The sequence below is a fragment of the Antechinus flavipes genome, chromosome 4 (genome assembly GCF_016432865.1).
Source record: "Antechinus flavipes isolate AdamAnt ecotype Samford, QLD, Australia chromosome 4, AdamAnt_v2, whole genome shotgun sequence".
In the NCBI taxonomy this organism is placed as follows: Eukaryota; Metazoa; Chordata; class Mammalia; order Dasyuromorphia; family Dasyuridae; genus Antechinus; species Antechinus flavipes.
In genome coordinates, this window is record NC_067401.1 from 402,789,404 (window position 1) to 402,804,666 (window position 15,263).

At 31.9% G+C, this 15,263-nt stretch overlaps 1 protein-coding gene across 2 annotated transcripts in view; it reads left to right on the top strand.

Moving 5' to 3' along the window:
• The window catches only part of BRINP3 (BMP/retinoic acid inducible neural specific 3), a 502,228-nt gene that overhangs the window by 251,100 nt on the left and 235,865 nt on the right, over window positions 1-15,263 (top strand). For both annotated transcript variants that reach the window (XM_051998758.1, XM_051998759.1), the window contains exon 3: window positions 14,496-14,686. In XM_051998758.1, the coding sequence (XP_051854718.1) occupies window positions 14,496-14,686 (191 nt within the window). The remainder of the gene's footprint in view (window positions 1-14,495; window positions 14,687-15,263) is intronic.

Sequence of the window (15,263 nt, forward strand, 5' to 3'; positions counted from 1 at the left end):
GTGAATGTGTTTCTGAAATTAAGTGGAATTTCATAGTGCTCAAATATCTTAACTTGTATACTGAAAAATAGTTTTTAAAGGATGTTATAATATTAAATTAAATTAGGTAATATTCAACTTAAGATTTCAGAAATTTTCAGCTATTATTATTATTTTTATTTTTAGCAATCATATACTTAAGAGAACTTTCATTCAAAAATTCCCAACAACTCCATTCTTAATTCACTGTCTCTAGTATTATAATCAGGGACAGCAGTAAGTACAAATTTCTTTATACAACTTTACAAATTTTACATAGAATTATCAGTTGTCTAGTAAGATTTTTTTTCAGAGTTTGGCTATTTAACAAAACATAGTCATTTATTGGTAAATATTAATAATCAAACCTATAATAACATTGTATGGATGATATTGCTTCCTCATATTTTAGATATTACATTTCATAATGGCTTAAAGCATCAAGAAACATTATTTTTAAAGAGAGTATGGGAATGTCAGTGTTGGAGGGGACCATAATGTAGACTCTACAAACTCCCAATTTTACTAATTTAGCATATACTGCCTGAAAAACATTGATTTCAGAGCCCAATACTTAGAGTTCTCCATTAGTAATGTAACTCTCTTCACTAGCCAAAAATAGAATAGTGTAATTTCTGTGACATTGAAATAATAAAGAAAATTAAATAAATTATAACTTAGCATATATGATATACATTATATATTACATACATGTACTTGCAACCATTGATAGATAAATTACTTGATTGTAATGTGCCTGGTCAAGTTGGTAAGATTATTGCCATAATCTGTTGTTTAGAGACCTTGAGGAGCACTCTTTTTCTTTAGAGGGGTTAGTTTATGCTAAAGCATGTAAATGAGAAAAGAAAAATTGTGTGTGACAGAACTTAAGGTCAGTACAATTGGTCTATATATTTTAAGTGATTTATCACTATTTGAAGTTATCCCCAAATCTCAATTATCCATGACTACTTTGCACAAACTATTTCATTTTCATCAAATTATTGAAATCTCATCTTCCCACTTAAAAAATTGAAAATTGGTTTTAATTGTAATTTATATTCATATACTTTTTTATATAAGTATAGATTTAATACTTTTCCAAGCCATGTGAGTCTAGCCTTCTTAACCTTCTTACCCTAATAAATTCACCTACATTCCAGAGAAACTTGCCTGAACATAATGCTTTTGTTTTGTAGTTGTCTCCATCCTTTATTCAAATAGCTTTCAGTTCTTTGAGATTAAGTTCTATTATTTTATTTTGTATTGTCCATTTTTGTAATCTCATCCACTTCCCACCTAATTAAAATTCAAGTTGATGCAATCAAGAACCATCTTTGAAGACTGCAGCCATATGTTGACTAATCTTATCACCTAAAGATTGCTTCCATCATCTGAAAAAGAAGTAATTCTGGAAGAGCTGGAGTGAGTCAACCCACTTTCTCACTGAATGTCTACTTCTGGGGCTTGCCTTATTATTATTAAAAGAGGTTAAATTATCTCCTGTCAGATCAATCAGAAAGAAGACATCTAGGCTAAAAAACCTTTACTCAGGGTCTTTGGTCATCAGAAGAGTGAACTAATATATTACGTTTTTGTTATTGAGCCCTTTCAGTCTCGTCCAACTCTTCATTATCCCATTTGAAGTTGGTCATTTCCTTCTCCAGATCATGTTAAAGATGAAAAAGAGGTAACAGTATTGAGTGACTAATACTCTTAGTTCTCAATTATAAAATAATAGGCACTAAGATGTTTTCTAAAATCCTTGCTACCTTTGACTATGTTTATGACAATAACTCTTTTCCTTATAATCACAAGGAAAAAAAAAAAAGTTGACAACTGCGGGGAAAACCCACAGAGTACAAAGTGGATTCCTTACCATAAGCCACTGTCCCAGTTGGAAAGTAGACCTTGTGAAAAGCAAACATTTTGAATTTTACATTTTGTAGTTAGAGATAATTTCTCCAGATAGACAAAAATGTAATATTTTCTGCATGATTTATAAGAAAAGAGTCATGAATAGACTTTCCTTGTTGTGATACCTATGGGTACTGTTGAGTTATTTTCAGAAAAATCAAATAACCTGACCTATTTAGTGTGTGGAAAAATAGATGTCAGTATCAGGTACTCAAGCTTATTGACTTGAAAATGATAGCCTAGGGTGTCAGTGTTCTATGTTTCCTTGATATTTCATGCAATTGCTATTGCTATAACAGAGAGAAAAACACAATAAAAATAATCGAGGGTGAGCAGAAACAACAAAATAATAAAGCAGTTTTAAACTGCACTCAGGCTGCTTTTAAAATGTTTTGTTTATAAATGCACTTTCAATGTTATATTGATGACATGTATTAGGTTTGACAACTAGGCATATGACTATATAACCACATCTATATTAACTCAAAGGCATCATAACCATAACCACCCAACTAGAAATTGGATTTCACAACTTGATTTTTCCGCTCTTATTCAAAAAGAGTCTGTCTTTATTGTGGACAATTTTCTACAAGTGGCTTAGTTTGCATCTATTGTATACTAGGCTCACAAATCTAGTCCATCAAATCTTTAATCCTTCTTAAAGCAGTCTCCAGCCATGAGACTGAAGGAAATGAGTTTACATCTTTGCCTCCTTTCCCAGCTCTTCATTTCTCCCCTGGAGCTTCACATTTAAAAGAATCTATTCTGACCTAAGATTTATTTTATAGTTGGGAAAAGAATGAGAATGAGTCAATAAGATTGAATTGATGAAGGGATAATTGATAAAAGAGGTGAGAAAATAGAACTAAATATGATAAACCAATTATCTGGAAACAACTTGGGGTGGGGAGAACTCCTTATATCTTTAATGCTTTTAACAAAGTGGTTTTTAACATATCTGTATATAATATCTCTTTGCTGCAAGAGAGGACGGAGGGAATGGCACAACTATTCTCTCTCTGACAATGTGCAAAGTCAAAGAGGTAGTATATTAAAGGACAACAGATTATTTGAAAGATAATAGATGTCCTAGAAAACAATGTATTTTGTTTAATTAGTTCTAATAACAGGATGAATAAGTAATCTGTGAATGAGTTATAGGAAAAAAAAAGAAAACCCATATCCAAATCTGTTAACAGATAGGTAGCTGGGTGATGTAGTAGATACTGCCAGGCTTGAAGTTGAAAATACTCATCTGGTATGCCACAGTTCTCTTTAACTATCCTGACTCAGTTTCCCTGTATGAGTTTCCCTTATCTCAGTCTCCCTAAATATTCCCCTAAGCTGTAAAACTTCCCTTCTGGCCCATTAATATCAAGAACCCTTTCCTCTAAGGTTATAAATTAGTAAAATAAACAAGAGAGTAGAACTCCTGTCTCTTTTCTGTCCTCAAGAATTTACAATATCCCTCTAAAATATTCCAAGATATCTCACTGACATCTTTATCTCTGTGTATTCAGACATCCTGTCTTTGGGTTTTTAGGATTTATGGTCTCCCCCATCCTGATAGAAGTTTTCCCGTGCTTCTTATCCCTTCCTTTGGTAGAGAAAAGGTATTTAAGAAATTGGGGTTTCTCCATTCATTGCTGGAGGCTGGTGGCTGTATGCTGGATGCTGGATTCTTTGAAATGACAGTCTCCTCCAGCCCTGGGACCAACATGGATTCCTTGGTCCCAGTATATCTTTATCTCTGTCTGACTGGATAATTTGACATGAGAGTCCTGTCCAGTCAATTTTACTCTCCCATTAATAAAACATTAAAAACTCTCTAATCTCTCTCCTGCCTCAGTTTCTCTGGTATTACACATCTTCTTGAGTTCAAATGTGGCATCAGATAATAGCTGTATGATCCTGGACAATTCACTTGACTTCCTGTTTACCTCAGTTTTCTCATCAGTAAAATGAGCTGGAGAGGCAAAACCACTCCAGTATCTTTGCCAAGAATAGACGGTTGGGTTCATGAAGAGTCGGACATGAGTGAACAAAAATAGCAAGAGAGGAAAATTACAAAGAGAAACCTTTTACCCTAGGTTGAAAGGGTGTAAATGATTTGAGAAATATAATTTAAATCTGAAGAAGACAAGATCCAAGTTTTTAATTAATGTTTTAGTAAAATTTCCATAACCTTTTAAAAATTTTATTGACTTGTTATCTTCTATTCTCATTTTGTAAATGTTGATGTCCCAATGCTTTGTCTCTCATCTCTTTTTTCTTATTCTGCTTAGTTTACATTATCTCAGTCCATTTTTTATTCCTTGTTTCTTTGAAAACATAGGGATGATATCTGAAAAATAAAATTAATGGATGATAGAGGAATTTGCTGGTACAAAGGGAAAGGCAGAGATAGAATGGGATAAATTATCTCTCATAAAATGGGTAAAAAAAAAGGTTTTACAATGGAAGGGTAAAAGGAGGAGGTGAGGAGGAGTGAGTGAATCTTCCTCTCATCAGAAATGGCTCAAAGAAGAAATAATACAATACTCTCAATTGAGTATAGAGTATAGAAAGTAGAAGAGAAACTGGATAACAGAAAGGGTGAGGATGTAGGGATGACAGAAAGGAGGGCAGATTGGGGAAGGGGATAGTCTGAAGCAAAAAGGAGAGAGAACGGAATCAAAAGAGTGGATAGAGTGGAGGGAAATACAGTTAGCAATAGAAATTTAAAAATTTGAAGCTATTTTCTCTGATAAGGGCTTATTTCTCAAACATAAAGAAAACTAAGTCAAATTTGTAAAAAATAATAACTATTCCCTAATTGAAAAATGATCAAAATATATGTATAGATTTCAGTTGAAGTAAACAAAGGTATCTATAAACATATGAAAAAATGCTCTAAATCTCTTATTGATTAGAGAAATGCAAATTAAAAGAATTCTGAGGTATTAACTCATATTTACTAGGTTGGCTAATAGGGCAGAAAAAGAAAATGACAAATGATAGAGGGGATATGGAGTTCCACTATTCTGTAAAACAATTTGGAACGATGCCCAAAGTACTATAAAACCGTCAATACCATTTGGTCTAGGAATAATACTAACAGGACTGTATCTCAAAAGAGATTTTTTTTTTTAAAGAAAGGACCCATTTGTGACCAAAATTTTATAGCAGCTCTTTTCTTGGAACAAAGAATTGGAAAAAGAAGGGATGTTATCAGTTAGGGAATGGGTACAAATCATGGTACACAATTATGATGGAATACTATTATGGCATAAGAAATTATGAGCTATTCTCAGAAAAATCTAGAAAAACTTCCATCAGCTGATGCAAAGTGAAATGTGCTATTTACAAAATAATAGCAATACTGTAAAATGATCATCTGTGAATGACTTAGCCATTCTCAAAAATTCAATGAGCCAGGACAACTCTGAAGGACTTATGATGAAAAGTACTCTCCATGAGATTGAAGAATCTTTTTTAAACTTTATTTTTCTTGAGGTTTTTTGTTTGTTGTTTGTTCACAACATAACTATTATGGAAATGTTTTGCCTGGCTACATGTGTATAATTTGTGTATGATTGCTTGTATTCTCAATGAAAGGGAATGAAGAGATAGTAAAAGAGAGAATTTGGAATTGAAAGTTTCCAAAACAAATGTTAACAATTATTACATGTAATTAAGAAAAATAAAACACTAAATGCATTTTTAAAAATAAAGTAAATCAAAGAGTTCATTCTTATATAGTCCCTTCAGTTTGTTCTTGGGCATTTACCTTTTACTGTTCTTTAATATAGCATGTATATTTCAAATGTTCTACATATTCCTGTTTTTTTTTTCCCCCATTAGGAAATGGTGAGAAATTTTTTCTTTGAATGTTTATTTGTTTACCTATAAGATAATACTAAAAAAATTTGCTAGGTAATTTATTTTTGATTTCAGGAGCATCTTTTGCTTTTTGAAATAATGTATTCCATATTTCCTGATTTTTCTTTTGGTAGTGAAAGCTGGTAAATAATGTGTGGACCTGACTTTGTGATACCTCCATACTTAAGCTTGTTCTTTTTTCCTGATTGCCTTAGATATTTTTATTTTTTGCATGTTTCTTAATTTTTTTCCTCTTCATCATTAACCATTGGATTTTGGCTAAGACATTTCTGGGAGTCTTCATTTTGAGGTTTTTTTCAGGAGGTTATTAGTTGATTCTATTTTCACTTTGTCCTTTTGTTCTATTAAAATATTTTATTTTTTTCAAAATACATGCAGAAATTATTTTTAATATTTCTTTAAAATTGTAAGTTCAAAATTCTCTGTTTCCCTTCTTTTTCTCCCTCCTAACTGAACTGGCAAGCAATTTAATAAAGATTACACATGTATAGTCATGCAAAACACAACTATTATTTTATATATATATATATATATTACTATTATATATTATTATCCATATTAATTTTGTTGTGAAAGAACCCCCCCCCCCCAATAAAGGAAAATATGCTTCAATCTGCCTTCAGACTCTATTAGTTTTTATCTGAAAGTGGATAGCATTTTTCGTAATAAGTGTTTCAGAATTGTTTTGAATCATTGTATTGCTGAGAATAGCTAAGCCGTTCATAGCTGATTGTTGTACAACTTTGCTATTGCTGTGTACATTTTTTCTCTTGCTGTTTTTCAATTCATTTTACATTAATTCATATAAGTCTTTCCAGTTTTTTCTTGGAGCATTCTGCTCATAATTTTTATAGCATAATAGTATTCAATCATATACCACATCTTATTCAGACATTCCTAAATTGATGGGCATCCCCACAATTTCCATCTCTTAGCCACAAACATGAGTTGCTAAACATATTTTTGTATATATAGGTCCTTTTCTTTTTCTAAAAAAAAAAAAAAAAACAAAACACCTCTTGAAAATAAACCTAGTAGTGATATTGCTGGGTCAAAGGGCATGCAAGTTTTCATATTCCTTTGGGTATAATTCCAGATTGTACCAATGAAAGGTTAGATCACTTCACACCTATACCAACAGTGTATGTCCTAATTTCCCCCTATTTCCTCCAATAGTTGTCATTTTTGCTTTCTATTAAACTAGACAATCTGATAGGTTTGAGTTATTATCTCAGAATTATTTTAATTTTTATTCCTCTAATAAATAGTCATTTAGAGCATTTTTTCACATGCCTTTACATACCTTTAATTTCTTTATCTGAAAACTTCCATTTTATATCCTATGACAATTTATGTAATTATTTTATTTATTATTTATTTATGTAACACATAGAGAACTTAGTCAAATTTATAAGAATACAAGTCATTAGCCCAAGTTCTCTATGTGTTTGAAAAATGTTATCATTTCTCATATGATATAATGAGAAATCATTATCAGTGAAACTTCCTATAAATTTATTTAACATTATAATTACTATGCATTTCTCTCCATCCTATTTTTACTTGTTGATCTTTCTTTCTCCTTTTTATCCCTCCCTTTCACCATCCTCCTTCCTTCTTTCATCTAATTTCTCTTCTATTTCTCCATAGGATAAGATAAAAAAATTTTTTTATCCAAATGAGTGTATAATTCCCTCTTTTAGCCAGTTCTGTTGAGAATAAGGTTTGAAATATTGCCCACAGTTCCCCCAAGCTTCCTCTCCACTTTCACTCTTCTTTTATGCAAAGTAATTTACTCTGTTCTATCTTTCACCTTCCCCTTGTCACAGTGCATTCCTCTTTCTCACTCTTTAATTTAATTTTTAAATATATCAGTCTATCACAATCATTCCTTTTTCTTATCATGTGATTTAATTTAATTTAATTTTTTACATTTCATTCCAACACAGTTTATTCATACTTGTGCTTTTTGTCTATGAAAATTCGCGCCCCACGCACTCACACACATACACACTCACTCTCTCTTTCTCTCTCTCCCCATTTCCCTCCCTTCTTCCCCCCCTCTTTTTATCATAGCTTTCAAGTAGTCTAATAATTCTTTAATTATCTCTCCTTGATCAATTTTCCAGATCAGTTTTTTTTTCAATGAGATATTTCACCTTTTCTCCTATTACTTTCATCTTTTTGGGTTTTTTATTTTTATTTTTTTTATTTTTTGATTTCTCATGCGATCATTAAATTCAATTTACCCAATTCTAATGTTTTAAGGTTTTCTTCATCGAGCTTTTGCACTTCCTTTTCTACTTGACCAATTTTAATTTTCTAAGGAATACTTTTGTTTAGTAAATTTTTGAACGGAAAATTAGCCATTTCGTGAGTTCTGCCTTTTATTGAATTCTTCCCTTCAGCAGATTTTTGTGCTTCTTTTGTTTCCCGTCATTTAGTCAAATGTTCTATTTAAAAGTTCTTCTCTTGAGTGAATTTTTGTGCCTCTTTTTACCATTTAGTCTATTCTGTTTTTTAAGGTGCTATTTTTTTTTTTTTGCCTTCATTAAACTGTTAACATTTTTTGCATGATTTTCTTGCATCACTACTTTCTTTTTATCAATTTTTCCTCTATTTGTTTAATTGGGTTTTTCAAATCCTTTTTTTTTTGAGCAATTTTCATTTTGTGGCTATTGATGCAGGCATTTTGACTCTGTTGTTTTCTTTTAAATTTTCGTTTTGAGCTTCCCTGTCATCATAGTAACTTTCTGTGATCAGATTCTTTTTTTTTTCTTTCCTTTTTTCCTTTCCTCTTTCCCTTCTCCCTTTCCCCCTTCCTCTCTGCTTCCATCTCTGACTTCTTCCCTCCCTCCCTCTTTCTCTTCCTTTTTCCTTTGGTCTCTCCTCCCCTTCCTTCTCTCCTTCTTTCTCCTTCCTTTTTTCCTTCCTTGCCTTCTTTCCTCCTTCCTTCCTTTTTCCCCTTTTTTCTCCCTTTCTTTCTTCCTTTTCTTTTAATTTATCCATTTTCTAGCCTATTTCTTGAGTTTATTATTTTTATTATACTAATTTTATAATAATAATTATTACTTGAACTCTGCACATGGGATATAGGAGGTATTGTCCCAAACTTCCTGTTTTTCATGCTACTGTCTTTAGCACTTTAACACTATTTCTTGGGATCTGTATTTTTTTCATTTTTGTTCAAGTTTCTATGATGTAAGGAGAGGCTTGTAACTGTTTCCCTGCCATGTGCTCTGGTCTGTGAGTGACCACAATCATTCTTCTGTGTCCCAGTACTGTGACTAGAGACCTCCAGGGCCCAAAATTCTTATGTGTACTGTTTCTTTTCCCAGGGACTGCAAGACTTATTGCAAGTGCAATGGAGTCTTGCCAGCAAAATCTTGTTTGTAATCTTTTTCTGAGTTTTCAGACCACCTTACAGTCTAATAGGAGGCCAGAAACCACCACTATCAATTATTCTCCCCCAAGGTCTTTTGCTGGTTTGCTGGGTGGAGACCACTGAACTGAGTTCCACTCTCAATCCAGTGAGATAGAATTTTTTTGCTCACCTTTTAAATTTTTTCACACTGGAACATTTTATAACAACTGTATTGGTTCTATCTCTTCAGAATTCTTTTTGGGGTACTATTTTAAAGTTTTTTGAAGGGGAATTTAGGAGAACTCAGAAAAATCTTATGTCTTTATTCCACCATCTTGGTCTGCTATCCTTTTATTACAATATATTTTGGTATCTTTTTAAACAAATCTTCTTGAATGATATTAAGGCTTATTTTTTGTTGTTGTGCTGATTTTTTTTTTTTTTATTTTCAGGCTTTATAATGATTTTTGAATTACTTCATCTTAGTTTATTTTTTAAATAATTATATCTAATATGAGATGCTTTATAGTTTCTTTAACTTTTTCCATTCTTTTGACTTTTTAATATTTCTTGTTTTTTGATGTATTGATTACCTCTTTTTTTTTAAATTAAATCTTACTTTTCAGATAGTATTTAACTTGTATAAGATTTTCTGTCTCTTGAACTTTTAATTCTCAGGACTTTCTTTTAAATCTTTTATTTATTTTCCAGTCCTTTCTTTTAGAATTCTTATTTTGCTCCATTATGGACATTTTCAATTCATTAAAAAAAATTATTGTAGCCATGTGACCTATTGGATGAATGCGGGGCATGGAGTCAGGAAGCCCTGAGTTCAAATTCAGCCTCAGCTCTGTCATCATTATCAAGTCAAAAAACTGTTGTTTGTAAACATCTGTAAAAGAGATATAATAATTGTATCTATCTCCAAGCTATAGTTGTGAGGATCACAGGAAATAATTATTTTAAAGGGCTTAGGACATATACAGTAAGAAAATAATTATATAATTCTCCACATTATATGAATTTAATCTAGTACACAAGTTATTTTTTGTCTCTCTGTGTGTGATAATCTTATTTGTAAGTATTCTGCAGTTCTCCTTTTTTGAGTTTGTGTCTTAAAAATATTTGGCTTTGGGGTCGCTAGGTGGCGCACTGGATAGAACACCAGCACAAGTCAGGAAGACTTGAGTTCAAATCTGACCTCAGACACTTAATAGTTCTTAGCTGTGTGACCCTGGGCAAGTCACTTTACACAATTGCCACAAAGGAAAAAAAAAATCTGACTTCACAATAGCTTTTGATCTTTTAATTTTAATTAATAAAATTTCTTCAAAACTTATTTTTTAAATTGAAACTGAGTCAAGGCTAAGTATGTACACTTTTCTCTAATGATCTTATAAAATTGTGATCTGTCTTCTCAGGTATTCTTCTGCTGAAGTCTTACTCTAACAATAAGAACAGCAAGAGAGCAACATTGCCATGGCCTAATTTTGCTCTGTAACTCCAAAATCTTCTTTCCTAACTTAGAACAATAGCACAATTATCTTTTTCTGCCCTCAAAATCAGGATTAGTGATTCCGGCCCATTTTCCTCCATATTTTATGTACTTATCTCTTTAGCCTTTGTGTCAAATATATTATATATAAAAGAGTAGATAATACCTTATAATTTCTTCTTAAATTTTGGACAATACTTAGTCTGAGATCTTCATTATATTAGTTATCTGGGGAGGAAGACAGTATTGCTTTTTTCTTGGTCATCTTATTTTCTCTCTCAAAATTATAATACTTAGATCAGATATAAGATCCTCAAGAAATCTGCTTTTTTATTCTTCTAGATGAAATTGTCCTTTGCCTCTAAATATTTGTTATAGTACTTTTGATTCTCACTTTGACCTTAATGCAGTGTACATAGGTTTTTATATACAAACTTTATATTTAGCTATTAAATATCAAGATATTTATAAAGACCTGAGTTCATATCCAGTCTCATAATTTAAATAGCTGTGTGACTAAGTCATTTAAACTCTGTTTACTTTAATGGCTTTGACTGAAGATGGATCTAGAAATAGCACTTACCTCACACTCGATGTAAGTATCAAAAAGATGTAATATTTGTAAAGCATTTAGGCACTATATTCTATATTCCAAACTTCTTAAATTGTGGGTTGGGATTTCATATGGGTTCCTGTAACTAAAGGGTTGTAAAAAATTTGACAGTAATAAAAGATATCAAATATTCCACTAAAAGTTAATTCTTTATGTGAAAATAAACAAGAACATTCATCTCAGTGTGTAAATTGATTTTTTCTTTAATAAATGGTAAAATTATACATACACCAAAAACTTGTTTTGAAATAAATTTCTTTATGATTTATTTATCATTATTATTTATTATTTTTATTATTACTTATTATTAATGTTGATCTCTATGCATGTTTTATATACTGATATACCTGTTATCACATATACATTTCTCAGGTAAACAGGGATTGCAAGTAGAAAAAGATCTGCTATAGAGAAAGTGGAGCTGAGATGGTAGAGGGAAGCCAGAAATTTGTCTGAGTTTTCCTCCAGTTTCCCTCAGAAACAAAGCTAGATCAGCCTCTAAATGGATTTACATTTGGAATGAAAAATTTTTGTAGCCTTAGATATCTTGAAAGGACTTCAAGAAAGATCTGTTTCACTTGGGTATGGAGGGAAATGCAGCCCTGTGCAGGACAGTGTGGGAAATCTTGTTGGAGTCACTTAGACAAAGAACTTACCAGCAGCATAGATCCCCCTGACTCTGTGGAACAGTGTATCAGCAGGCAGCCATGAGACCACCAACACAATGGCAGAAGGCAAATTGAGAACTGTATCCCAGCACAGCAGGTTGGACTAGGATAGGTCAAGGGGGTGCAGGGGGAAAGCCAGCAGCATCTCCTGCCCTAACTTGGAAAGCCAGTGAGAGGTCTCTGTTACCTTTTGAACAATTTCCCCTGTGCTCTGGAAACAAAGCTCAACTTTAAAAGTAAGCCAAAAAAAACAAACCATACCAAAACAAAAAAGACACCAGACCATAGAAAACTACTGTGGTAGCAGGGAAGGTCAGGACCCAAATACTGAAGAGAATAGCAATGGCAAAATGCCTACATGTAAAAGCTTCAAAGGCAGATATGATTTAGTTTCAAGCTCACAAGGTTCTCTTGGAAGAGTTCAAAAAAGATTTTAAAAATCAAATGAGAGAGACAGAAGAAAAAAAGTGAAAAGAAATGAGAGAAATTCAGGAGAATTGTGGGGAAAAAGTTGACAACTTGGGGGGGGAAAAGCCAACAGCTTGGAAAAGGAAGTACAGAAATTGACTGAAGAAACAAACTTAAAAAATGGATTTGGTGAAATGCAAGAAGCCCTGCTAAATACTATATGATAGGCACTATATGAAGGTATTTATTATTATTATTTTTAGATTGAAAACTTTCTGAGAATGGTTTTTCATCTTGTAAACAATATCTTACATGTAGTAGATATTAGTGTTGACTGTCTTGAAATTAGATTCATTTTCCTTGGCAGAGCACAACATTTAGACTGAGTTAAACATTACAGAATTTTTAGCTCTTTCTATATAAAATTTTTATATATAAATTAGAATTATTTGAATAAGTAGTGAATTCCCCATCTCTAGATATATTTGAGTAGTGATTGTAAGATACTTTTTAAATATCGATTTACTTTTTTGTAACGATTAGAAGTTTGTAAGATCAGTTATTTACTTTCCTTTTTTAATAAGTATGTTGGATTTAATAATATCAAAGTTTCTTTATAACTGTTGAATTCTATAATCTATGACAAGACACTTTTGTTTTCAATTCTCCTTTGAATTCAAAAGGTTATCTTAGTTCTTAGTTATTTGCCACATCTCTTCATTTATATAAGCGCCTTGAAGACAGGATATGTATTATTTCATTTCTGTGTCACTGATACTTAGTATAATGATTTTCACATTAAATACATTTTTGAGTTTGAATTCTTCCTTTCTTGTAAATGTGAGAAAAATTCTAAAGGACATGAAGGTCTTATAAAAAGAAAAATGAAACATGATGAGATAATAAATGCTAATTTGTCTTGGCATATGATTGTGTTGGAAAGGGAATTGCAGGGCTATGCTGGTGACAGTATTTGTATGGGAAAATAGTATTTCTCTCTGTGGACATGAACCTTAAATTTACAGGCCTGTCTAAGCACTAAAGCCATGTTATGTCATGACTAAATTTAAAAATTATAAATGTTCTAGAGAAGTTTTACTTATTTGCATGTACTAATATATTTTGAAAGTGTATAAAGTAAATATTTGTTGTTGAATCATTTTTATATCATCAACAAGAAAATAATATATTTATTTATATAATCATACAAATAAAACACCACAGAAGAAAAGAGATAAACAGCAGTCATTACATTTATTCAGTGAGAGAAGTACAAAATATTCTTGTTCTAAAGCAGCTATAATTACACATGTAGTTAGCAAAAGCAACAGGTCACTGTGTTCCCGGAAAAAATAGTATCATTGACTGAATTTCAAAAAAACAGATACTTAATGCTCATGTCCCATATTGCATCCTGTGGAGTTAAGAGAAGAAAAAGATCTCCTTTCTTTTCTCAAAGACTCTTTCTCATCAAGGTCTTGTTCTGTTAGGTGTCAGAAAGATAATTATTGGGTATGTATTTAGAATGTAGCTAGATTTTTTCTATAATAGTTCTAGGCAAGAGGAAGAAAATAAGTACATTTAATAGACAAGGAGATGGAATAGTTTCTTTGGCTTCTCAAAGAATGGTTACCTGTTTCCCTAAGGTTTTATTCATTTTCTAATTTGAACTGATCTAATAATTGTATTTGTGTGTAAGTGTTCTCCATCAATGAAGATTAGCAAAGGATTTGTATGGTTTTAGAGAATTTAAGAGTGATTAATAACTTGCCAATGGTAACATAACTAGTATGGGTTTGGAGCAAAACTACATGGAACTCATGACTTCCTGACTTTGAGGCTATATTGTCCATGACAAACGCCATACCTGCTTTCCCTCTTATATCAAATTATCATGTAACAACAATTCCATAGAAACTATTGCAGTTCCCTTCACATTTTGGTAATAGAGTATTCAGTCTAGTTCAGTTCATTATAAATGTCACTTCTCCTTGAAGAACATTTGACAAATGACTACAACAATGAAATACTGTATCATAGTGACCCCAGTCTAATTCCGAACTGAGCTTGGCAAATGAAAACATATGAATAAAATATGTGCTTATGAATAAAAGTAAATTTGCTTTTTAGGGAATTTGGCCGCTGGAAAGTAAATAATCTTGCTGTGGAGAGAAGAAATTTCCTCGGCTCCCCACTGCCTCTTGCCCCTGAATTCTTTCGAAATATAAGGCTTTTGGGACGTCGCCCCACCCTTCAACAAATCACGGAAAACCTCATCAAAAAATATGGGACCCACTTCTTGCTGTCAGCTACTCTGGGAGGTATGACTCTATTAAATATTTTTTTATTGATACAATTGTAAATTAGTTTAACATAATATCAAATGGAAAGCTATACTTTTATGTTAGTATTTCTTCTTGCTATTCAATTAAATCTGGAAAACCTTTTTAATAACAATAATAACAGTTTGCACTTATATAGCATGTTTTACAAAATCTCGTCTGATCCTCAGAATGACACTAGGAAGGTTAATACTGTTATTATCCCCATTTTAACCATGAGGAAACAGAAATAGATTGAAGTAAATTTACTGTACTAATGGTCACATATATGGCTAGTAATTTTCTGAAGCTATATGAGAACTCAGGTGTTCCTGATTCCAGGTTCCTGACTCCACTGAGTCATCTATCTAGCTACTATCTACTCCTCTCTTTCTCTTTCTTACTCTTGTATAATAATGATAATCATAACATAAAATAAGTTAAAATTTATTAAATGATTACCATAGTGCCTGACACATAGGAGATATTGAACACATGCTTATTCTATCCCCTCTCCATAATAAAGAGAATAATTACCATCATAATTATTATTTCCAGTGTATTTTTTCCTGAATTT